Raw genomic sequence first — 11,969 nt, 5'->3', positions numbered from 1 at the left:
AATGTACTTAGTATAAAGTACAAATTACGTCAGAGTAGGGCAAAACATCTGACCAATTACTAAACTCCCTTACGCAAAGCTACTCCATAGTAGTAGTAGTAGTAGTAGTAGTTTAATACAATTACAACCAATATTCGTCTTCTCTTGATGTGATAACAGACAAAATAAGTAAGAATATGCATAAGATAGTTTCCCTACCTACCTTTAGCAATTGCTGTACTTATAAATAAGAACACCAGGGTTGTGGATGTGGTCATGGTGCTGCGGTACCCAGCAATGTGAATAGTCCCTGGTGTGTCTAATATATGTAATATTTAAGACCTTGTTATGTTCCAAGTAGCATATTATTATCTTTTTCCTTCCGGTTAAGATTGAAATCGGCGGACGTCGGCTTATTTTCATAGCATCTGTTGTCGAAATTTCTGGGAATTGTGTTTTTGGCCTAACATAACCCTAATCAGAAGAATATTCATTGTTAATGCGGAGCCTACGTCTTGTATATACAATGTGAGCTATCTCCAATAATGTTGTATGTACAGTTAGAATTACAATATTACTAGAAATACGATCCGCTTAGAATGTGCACCCACTCACTTAATAGATAAACATTTTGTAAGTATTCTCAAACTGATAAGTTTCAAACTGTAAAGTTCGGTTTTAATCTAAACTCGTTGCATGTCACCTCCTCTCATATGATACAGTATACACCCTAATTGTTGAAAAATAAAATTGATGAAAAGTACGGTACACTATTAGGAAAGATTTATTTTAATATAAAACTTGTTGATATATAATATAAAACTTAATATATACAATGTGATGCATATACAATAACACAAGAAGTATATAAATTGGATATAGTAAAAATATTAGTAAATTGAATTAATATGTACAATTCGCTTTACTCATATTTGAACGGGTTTGAACGAGTACCATGTGTGTTTTACTAACAAACTGTTTATATTGACCTTTTATATTTTCAACAAAGACAGATTTGCAAAAACCATAATTTCACAACAAATATAATTCATCTTTTATGTCTAACTTGTTGCTATCGTTTTATCTATTTATGTTTTTTATATAGCCAATGTTTCACAAAAGAAGCGTTGTTGGATTTTCATCAACCGCCTCTCTATTGACTTCCATTTGCATTTGATTTGAAGACTCTATTTCATTTGTAGGCTTGTGATCTCGTCTAAAAGAAAAATAATTAAAATATGGAGTAACGTAATTTCAACAATTTTCCACGTATAACCGTAAAGCCTAAGTGTAATTGAACGTAACTCGCCGTAATTGCGAGCAATGCTTGCGTGTCTCACGAGTTTATGAGAATGGAAATATGTTTTGAAATTTTAAAAATAACGAATGAATAGTTTAGTGACGTTTATATAGTAACTATAATGAGATATTAAATAATATACTAATTTATATTTACCTTGCAAGTTTAATGCTTAGACCTATCAGGATTATAACTGCAATTACTAGGCATACCACTGTCACTGTCAGGTAAACTTGGCCATTTGAATTCTTAATTTTACCTTAAAAAAAATAATGTGTGATACAATGTCTTGATATAAAATGTTTTGTTAACTAGGAATGAAAAGAGGTTTACTCAATTCTAAGAAAAATCTGTTAAAGATGTATTGTCCCCCAAAAACATGAAAAATGAAGATTAATTAAATCAGACTTTGAATATGTTATTTTGTAGTTTTAATCAAGTTAATTACTTCCATAGAAAAAAAAAAAAAATAATGTTTTCACTTGTAAAATGACAAAATAAATGGTTAAATTCAACCAAAAATCCAATGGCTGGCAGCCAATTTGACAATTTTTTGTTTTAAATTACATTTTTTCAGGTAAATACATTTTTTTTCGATCCAATTTTTGGTCAAAGTGTTATGTTACATTAAAATGGAATATTCAACAAAATATGTTTTAAGAATTATTTTTTCATGGGGACAATACATCTTTAAAGCACATTGATGATGGATTTGATGACACATTCATTTTATCATGTTACCTTTGTTGCTTAAGTGTGCTTCGGCTTCTCTGTCTGTGATGTTAACACCTAATATCAAAATGTTAAAATAAGTTTTAAAAATATAAAATACATATTGACAATTCAAATTGTGGTAGCTCTGCAAATTTACCCAAAAACCATTTTAGCAGAGAGATTAATATTTTGTTGTCGAAATTAGTACTTGTATTTGTTCGGTAATTTGTAAAATAAATACATTGACTTGATGTAAAAATCAATATTACCAAAAAATTAGAAATGAAACGAGCATTTTGTCTCAGAAACAATACTGTACCTTTGTTGTTTGAATATGCTTCGGCTTTCCTATCACAATTGCATGTATTATTGACGCCTACTGTTAGGTAACAAAAATATAGTTGTTTACTAGTCACAATAAAAAAAAAGAATATGCATATAAAATTTCTGCAAAGTGGTTGAAAATTTCATGTTAGAAGTCGTGGGTTCTGAGGCGATATTGTGACTGACTTTTTTTATTTTGGTAACTGGACATAAATAGTTTTCTTAGCTTTATAGCCTACCGGTGCTATTTTTTGTTTCACAGGTCAATCCGCTAAATCCTTCTGTACACATGCAAGACAAAAATCCATCTTCTGATGTTTCAATTTTCCCGCCATTTTGGCACTGGTTGGCTGTAACAAAGTCAAAAGATTTTTAAACGATTAGCACGTCTAATGTTTGTAGAAAAAAGGACAATTGTGTTGTTCAGAAAATAAACTCCCTATGCTAGAAGAATCTTACCCATGTTATACTTGACTGATCAATATGAACCTATTTTTACATGCAAATGTCTTACTGGTCTTTACTGCTTGTTACCGTTTATTTCAATGGTTGAGAGACATAGGAAGCCCTCTATTTAACTTGATATAGTTTTAAACATGCTCAATTCTACATTATATCCATTTTAATAGATTTAAAACTGCTATACTAACTTGTTACTGTTATGTTGAATGAGCACGCATTAGAACGTCCAACCATATCCGTAGCCGTGTACTCGACAGTGAATGTTTTTCCTAAAACTCCATTTGGTATTTCAAATACTTCCCCAGGAGAATGAGAGTTAGTAATACTAGAGAAACAATAGGAATCGTCTGTCCACATTATAGGTTGCCAAAACACATTTACTCTTCTTTCATTTGGTTTGGTGAGAAGATGGATATCATGTTGACAGGATGACCCGTATGAAGGTGGTTCCCGGTCTTCGAAGTTATCTAAAATTTATAAAAGGTAGATTGTATGTTTTACGCGCTTCGGTGTGGATCGGTGCATTTATGTTAATCGTCTGATGAAAGGACATTTGGGTTATGTTTTTTCTCATAAACATTTTGTAGAAGTATAGATAAATGTATGCCATTTGAATTAGTATTGGTAATTGGTAATAATTATATAGTAATAATAGTTGATATCGTCCCTTACTTATTTCACACACATAAGCGCATTTTGTGCTACAAGGAAAATCATTCCATTTGTCAGAATGTGTACAATCAAGCACACCACAATCTTCACCGTGTCCATAATTATTTGGTTCACCGGCTCCAAAATCTGCAAAAACAACATATATATTATAGCCAAATACAATATACATACACCCGCTGAATGTTTTTACTACAGAACTATACCGTACTAAATACGCCCTGTAGATATTAAAAATGAAGTATTCATATAAATCTTAGAACCTGTATAATATAAGATAGATAGTACCGGTTTTTTAAAATAGAAAATAGAGATTAATAACTTGGTATTGTAAAGTTTTTTTACCCATAGAAGTGATAGAGCATTACATTTAGATACCCAGGTTTTTCCCTCAAAATGCTTTCCGACACGCAAACATCGAGGCTGATATTCTTTCTACGTATGTCCACGTCATTAGATGTTACTATTGGTTCACAGCACGCCATAGGCCTACTTACTTGTATATTGAGTGCATTCTTTCGAGCTGACCCATGTGAAGTCAGCCTCACTCTCCACATCCGATATACCTAACCATAGATCGCCACCACCAGGATTACTATTAGCGTAAAGAAAGTCATTTTCTTCTTTGCTCCTCACCACAACCAAGTCTGCATCTTGTTGCAAACAGCTTATTCTAGCTTCTGTCCAAGACTTTTTTGTTGCTTCAAATTTATAACAGCTATCTTGGAAATATAGCCAGCCATTTTGACATGGGGATCCTGTAATATAATGATTACAAAAATTTAGAAATAAAAATGTGTTACAGGAAGGCATCATTCCGTTATTGATGGTAAACTAATAATTCATTCATAGGCATGATTTCATTTTAGCCTATATCCACCTTTCTCTTACCGGCACTAGTTTTTGTTTGACATGTCACTCCACTGAATCCATATGTACAGATGCAAGAAGACGATCCATCGTCTGATATTTGTATGATCCCACCATTTTGGCACTGATGCGATTCTATGATTCAACAATGTTGATAAGGAATTCAAGAAGGTTAGTACGTTTCTACAATTTGGTCATGGCGTAGTGAACTCCGTTATTTGATTAACTCCGTTATTCTAATAAGGAATTCAAGAAGGTTAGTACGTTTCTACAATTTGGTCATGGCGTAGTGAATTCCGTTATTTGATTAACTCCGTTATTCTAATAAGGAATTCAAGAAGGTTAGTACGTTTCTACAATTTGGTCATGGCGTAGTGAATTCCGTTATTTTATTAACTCCGTTATTTTAATAAGGAATTCAAGAAGGTTAGTACGTTTCTACAATTTGGTCATGGCGTAGTGAACTCCGTTATTTGATTAACTCCGTTATTCTAATAAGGAATTCAAGAAGGTTAGTACGTTTCTACAATTTGGTCATGGCGTAGTGAATTCCGTTATTTTATTAACTCCGTTATTTTAATAAGGAATTCAAGAAGGTTAGTACGTTTCTACAATTTGGTCATGGCGTAGTGAACTCCGTTATTTGATTAACTCCGTTATTCTAATAAGGAATTCAAGAAGGTTAGTACGTTTCTACAATTTGGTCATGGCGTAGTGCATTCCGTTATTTTATTAACTCCGTTATTTTATTAATTTCAGCTAAAAGAAGCCAAACACTTCTAAAACATATCTCTAAAGATTTCTAAAAATAATTGTACTTTAATAACTTAACGTCTGAATGTATGTAAGAACGTTCAATGTGGGTTATATTTGTGATAGAGTTTGGATTCGCGTATGTATTGTTAATGTTTAAAAAGGGAATTTATATTGTATGCAGAGGAGTCCACATAAGATAGAAAAGAGCACGTGTACTGTAGTAATTATACCTCAACTTACGTAATTCACACACGTATGCAAATTTCATGCTACAAGGAACATCATTCCATTTGTCTGAATGTGTATAATCAAGCTCTACACAATCTTCACGATTTCCAGAATTATTTGGTTCACCTTTTCCAAAATCTGTACAAACACCATACCATTATATTAAATATACAAAATAAAACATAATAATTATTAATATTATTTTTATTTTGTTTAAAATTTAATTGGATACCCAGGTATAACATTTCCGTTATTTGTTCTCTAAAACTTCTGTTTATGAAGAACACCAATGAACACTATGGCATACAGCATTAAAAACATTGCTAAACACTTTAACAGGTTGGCAAAGTATGGTATATTTCGTCATGTTCAAAAATAAAAGTCATTAGGTATTACCAGGTATATATACATACTTTTATATTGCGTGTGTTCATTCCTGACCCATATAAAGTCAGTCTCATTCTCCATATCTGATAAGCCTAGCCATAGATCGTTCCCCGTAGGATTATTAGCGTAAAGAAAGTCATTTTCTTCTTCGTTCCTCACCACCACCAAGTCTGCATCTTGTTGCAAACAGCTTATTCTAGCTTCTTTCCAAGACTTTTTTGTTGCTTCAAATTTATAACAACTATCTTGGAAATATAACCAGCCATTTTGACATTGAGATCCTGTAATATAATGATTACAAGAATTTAGAAATAAAAATGTGTTATCAGGAAGGCATCATTCCGTTATTGATGGTAAACTAATAATTATTCGTAGGCATGATTTCATTTTAGCCTATATCCACCTTTCTCTTACCGGCACTAGTTTTTGTTTGACATGTCACTCCACTGAATCCATCAGTACAGATGCAAGAAGACGATCCATCGTCTGATATTTTAATGATGCCACCATTTTGGCACTGATGAGATTCTATGATTCAACAATGTTGATAAGGAATTCAAGAAGGTTAGTACGTTTCTACAATTTGGTCATGGCGTAGTGAATTCCGTTATTTTATTAACTCCGTTATTTTAATAAGGAATTCAAGAAGGTTAGTACGTTTCTACAATTTGGTCATGGCGTAGTGAACTCCGTTAGGCCTATTTTAATAATTTCAGCTAAAAGAAGCCAAAACACTTTTAAAATATATCTCTAAAAATAATTGTACTTTAATAACTTAACGTCTGAATGTATGTAAGAACGTTCAATGTGGTTTATATTTGTGATAGAGTTTGGATTCGCGTATGTATTGTTAATGTTTAAAAAGGGAATTTATATTGTGTGCAGAGGAGTCCACATAAGATAGAAAAGAGCACGTGTACTGTAGTAATTATACCTCAACTTACGTAATTCACACACGTATGCAAATTTCATGCTACAAGGAACATCATTCCATTTGTCTGAATGTGTATAATCAAGCTCTACACAATCTTCACGATTTCCAGAATTATTTGGTTCACCTTTTCCAAAATCTGTACAAACACCATACCATTATATTAAATATACAAAATAAAACATAATAATTATTAATATTATTTTTATTTTGTTTAAAATTTAATTGGATACCCAGGTATAACATTTCCGTTATTTGTTCTCTAAAACTTCTGTTTATGAAGAACACCAATGAACACTATGGCATACAGCATTAAAAACATTGCTAAACACTTTAACAGGTTGGCAAAGTATGGTATATTTCGTCATGTTCAAAAATAAAAGTCATTAGGTATTACCAGGTATATATACATACTTTTATATTGCGTGTATTCATTCCTGACCCATATAAAGTCAGTCTCATTCTCCATATCTGATAAGCCTAGCCATAGATCGTTCCCCGTAGGATTATTAGCGTAAAGAAAGTCATTTTCTGCTTCGTTCCTCACCACAACCAAGTCTGCATCTTGTTGCAAACAGCTTATTCTAGCTTCTGTCCAAGACTTTTTTGTTGCTTCAAATTTATAACAACTATCTTGGAAATATAACCAGCCATTTTGACATGGAGATCCTGTAATATAATGATTACAAGAATTTAGAAATAAAAATGTGTTACAGGAAGGCATCATTCCGTTATTGATGGTAAACTAATAATTCATTCGTAGGCATGATTTCATTTTAGCCTATATCCACCTTTCTCTTACCGGCACTAGTTTTTGTTTGACATGTCACTCCACTGAATCCATCAGTACAGATGCAAGAAAACGATCCATCGTCTGATATTTGTATGATCCCACCATTTTGGCACTGATGCGATTCTATGATTCAACAATGTTGATAAGGAATTCAAGAAGGTTAGTACGTTTCTACAATTTGGTCATGGCGTAGTGAACTCCGTTATTTTATTAACTCCGTTATTTTAATAAGGAATTCAAGAAGGTTAGTACGTTTCTACAATTTGGTCATGGCGTAGTGAATTCCGTTATTTTATTAACTCCGTTATTCTAATAAGGAATTCAAGAAGGTTAGTACGTTTCTACAATTTGGTCATGGCGTAGTGAACTCCGTTATTTTATTAACTCCGTTATTCTAATAAGGAATTCAAGAAGGTTAGTACGTTTCTACAATTTGGTCATGGCGTAGTGAATTCCGTTATTTGATTAACTCCGTTATTCTAATAAGAAATTCAAGAAGGTTAGTACGTTTCTATAATTTGGTCATGGCGTAGTGCATTCCGTTATTTTATTAACTCCGTTATTTTATTAATTTCAGCTAAAAGAAGCCAAACACTTCTAAAACATATCTCTAAAGATTTCTAAAAATAATTGTACTTTAATAACTTAACGTCTGAATGTATGTAAGAACGTTCAATGTGGGTTATATTTGTGATAGAGTTTGGATTCGCGTATGTATTGTTAATGTTTAAAAAGGGAATTTATATTGTATGCAGAGGAGTCCACATAAGATAGAAAAGAGCACGTATACTGTAGTAATTATACCTCAACTTACGTAATTCACACACGTATGCAAATTTCATGCTACAAGGAACATCATTCCATTTGTCTGAATGTGTATAATCAAGCTCTACACAATCTTCACGATTTCCAGAATTATTTGGTTCACCTTTTCCAAAATCTGTACAAACACCATACCATTTAGCAAACATTTCAAATCCGCTTTTAATTGAGACTACAGAAGTATACTAAATTTTCATTTTAGAAAAAATTGATCAATCTATAAATTATTTAAGAAAGTATTATATAGAGGAAATATTTAAATAGGCCTATACAAAATAAAACATAATAATTATTAATATTATTTTTATTTTGTTTAAAATTTAATTGGACACCTAGGTATAAAATTGCCGTTATTTGTTCTCTAACCGTCTGTTTATGAAGAACACCAATTAACACTATGGCATACAGCATTAAAAACATTGCTAAACACTTTAACAGGTTGGCAAAGTATGGTACATTTCGTCATGTTCAAAAATAAAAGTCATTAGGTATTACCAGGTATATATACATACTTTTATATTGCGTGTATTCATTCCTGACCCATATAAAGTCAGTCTCATTTTCCATATCTGATAAGCCTAGCCATAGATCGTTCCCCGTAGGATTATTAACGTAAAGAAAGTCATTTTCTGCTTCGTTCCTCACCACAACCAAGTCTGCATCTTGTTGCAAACAGCTTATTCTAGCTTCTGTCCAAGACTTTTTTGTTGCTTCAAATTTATAACAACTATCTTGGAAATATAACCAGCCATTTTGACATTGAGATCCTGTAATATAATGATTACAAGAATTTAGAAATAAAAATGTGTTACAGGAAGGCATCATTCCGTTATTGATGGTAAACTAATAATTCATTCGTAGGCATGATTTCATTTTAGCCTATATCCACCTTTCTCTTACCGGCACTAGTTTTTGTTTGACATGTCACTCCACTGAATCCATCAGTACAGATGCAAGAAGACGATCCATCGTCTGATATTTTAATGATGCCACCATTTTGGCACTGATGAGATTCTATGATTCAACAATGTTGATAAGGAATTCAAGAAGGTTAGTACGTTTCTACAATTTGGTCATGGCGTAGTGAAATCCGTTAGGCCTATTTTAATAATTTCAGCTAAAAGAAGCCAAAACACTTTAAAAATATATCTCTAAAAATAATTGTACTTTGATAACTTAACGTCTGAATGTATGTAAGAACGTTCAATGTGGTTTATATTTGTGATAGAGTTTGGATTCGCGTATGTATTGTTAATGTTTAAAAAGGGAATTTATATTGTGTGCAGAGGAGTCCACATAAGATAGAAAAGAGCACGTGTACTGTAGTAATTATACCTCAACTTACGTAATTCACACACGTATGCAAATTTCATGCTACAAGGAACATCATTCCATTTGTCTGAATTTGTATAATCAAGCTCTACACAATCTTCACGATTTCCAGAATTATTTGGTTCACCTTTTCCAAAATCTGTACAAACACCATACCATTTAGCAAACATTTCAAATCCGCTTTTAATTGAGACTACAGAAGTATACTAAATTTTCATTTTAGAAAAAATTGATCAATCTATAAATTATTTAAGAAAGTATTATATAGAGGAAATATTTAAATAGGCCTATACAAAATAAAACATAATAATTATTAATATTATTTTTATTTTGTTTAAAATTTAATTGGACACCTAGGTATAAAATTGCCGTTATTTGTTCTCTAACCGTCTGTTTATGAAGAACACCAATTAACACTATGGCATACAGCATTAAAAACATTGCTAAACACTTTAACAGGTTGGCAAAGTATGGTATATTTCGTCATGTTCAAAAATAAAAGTCATTAGGTATTACCAGGTATATATACATACTTTTATATTGCGTGTATTCATTCCTGACCCATATAAAGTCAGTCTCATTTTCCATATCTGATAAGCCTAGCCATAGATCGTTCCCCGTAGGATTATTAACGTAAAGAAAGTCATTTTCTGCTTCGTTCCTCACCACAACCAAGTCTGCATCTTGTTGCAAACAGCTTATTCTAGCTTCTTTCCAAGACTTTTTTGTTGCCTCAAATTTATAACAGTTTTCTTGAAACGATAACCAACCTTCTTGGCAGGAAAATACTGTATAATTACAAGAATTTAGAAAGAAAAACACGATTACAATTTTTTTAAAATAAGTTTGGTTCCCACTGGCCACAACGCAAGGGCGCATTGCAAGTTTGTTGTGACGATCATGCCAACACGGACAGTTCATGGCTTGCAAGTTCATTCATTCATTCATTCGAGCATAAATACCTATATATCATCCATAGTCCAATCAAGTTCTTATGGTATATTGAATCGTGTCATGAGATACTAGACAAAGTAAATAAGTATGGACTTAATAGTAATTAGACCTACCTGTAGTGCTGGTGCATATCAAAAACACAACCATATTTGTAGATGTGGCCATGGTGTAGCGATAGCTAACAATGTGAATACTTGTTTTCTAATGTTTAGCAATATGCCTTTCCCTGATAGATATCAACTATCCGTATTGTCCTTTTCCTTCCGGTATATATTTAACAGACTGACGTCAACTTATTTGAAACAGTAAGCCTACAATCCTTATATTTTTTTCGTAGAATTGTATTCCATGCCATCGTCAATTCTGGGAACTGTGCACCATGTTAAAGACCTGATACCTGATGATGTACTCAGAATTTGCACACTTCGTTTCATCAGTTAATCAGATCTAATGTGAATATGTTCAAACTGGAAAACTGCGGTTTCAATGTAATCGTGTCACCTCCTCTCATTGTAATACTACACTCTGAATTGTGGCAAAATAAAATTGATGAAAAGTACACTATTAAGAAAGAATTATTTTAATATATAAAACTTTATTTGTAAATTTAATGCATATACAATAACACAAGACGTATAACATTTGATATAGTAAAACAAACTATTAGTAGATTTAATTATTATTGAACAATTTATAAGCACAGTATTATTTTATTATTTTTTCTTTGAATAGGCTAATCAGTTATACATTTATTACAATGCAGTGTGCTGCATAGCAAGCAGAAGGTTCCGTGTTCGAATCTCGGTTGGTGTGACTTTTTCTCATTCTCACAGATTTCCTCATCTTTATCGTTTCAAAAGAAGTGGCATACCATACGTACTTTTATATTGACTACATTCTGTCGAAACCCATGTGAAGTCAGCCTCGCTCCCCATATCTGATAAGCCTATCCATAGATCGCCAGTTGTAGGATTGTTAGTGTAAAGAAAGTCATTTTCTGCTTTGTTTCTGATCACCACTAAGTCTGCGCCTAGTTCCAAGCAGTTTGATCTAGCTTCTGCCCAAGACCGTTTTGTTGCCTCAAATGTGTAGCAGCTATCTTGAAAAGACAACCATCCTTCTGGACAGGAAAATACTGTAACGGTTAAAACATTTAGAAAATTAAAAACCTGTTATTATGCTATTGTTTAAATACGTTCTTGACAGAAAATTCATTGTTTCATTTGTACAGCCTAAAGATTCCAGAACAAATATCCTTACTGTTCTTCCGATAAAGGCCGAGATAGAAACCAACTTCAGTCAGCTTATTTGAAAAAGTACTATCATTATTCTGTCAAAGTATACCATGTCGTACATGTTTCTTGAAAATCCCACCTTATACTACCATTTTTCTTTCGCAAGTATTCTAATTTAGACCTGATAAAGGATAGACGTGTCTCTAACAGCTT

At 32.4% G+C, this 11,969-nt stretch overlaps 2 protein-coding genes across 2 annotated transcripts in view; both read right to left on the bottom strand.

The window, feature by feature from the left end:
* Positions 1-11,969, bottom strand: part of LOC144840273 (macrophage mannose receptor 1-like) — a 43,481-nt gene that overhangs the window by 8,738 nt on the left and 22,774 nt on the right. The window lies entirely within an intron of this gene.
* Positions 815-8,808, bottom strand: LOC144840282 (C-type mannose receptor 2-like). The gene is made up of 17 exons (XM_078696045.1): positions 8,748-8,808; positions 8,228-8,353; positions 7,423-7,536; positions 7,035-7,289; positions 6,634-6,759; positions 6,104-6,217; positions 5,716-5,970; positions 5,315-5,440; positions 4,340-4,453; positions 3,946-4,206; positions 3,452-3,577; positions 2,968-3,246; positions 2,557-2,667; positions 2,313-2,372; positions 2,021-2,068; positions 1,436-1,538; positions 815-1,195 (listed from the first exon to the last, which is right to left on the bottom strand). The coding sequence occupies exons 1-17, from the start codon at positions 8,800-8,802 to the stop codon at positions 1,093-1,095; spliced, it is 2,376 nt and encodes a 791-aa protein (XP_078552171.1). The 5' UTR covers positions 8,803-8,808; the 3' UTR covers positions 815-1,092.

This window comes from Antedon bifida, chromosome 4 (assembly GCF_963402885.1).
Source record: "Antedon bifida chromosome 4, ecAntBifi1.1, whole genome shotgun sequence".
NCBI lineage: Eukaryota > Metazoa > Echinodermata > Crinoidea > Comatulida > Antedonidae > Antedon > Antedon bifida.
The sequence above is the reverse complement of the archived record's forward strand: the minus strand, read 5'-3'. Positions and strand labels throughout refer to the sequence as shown.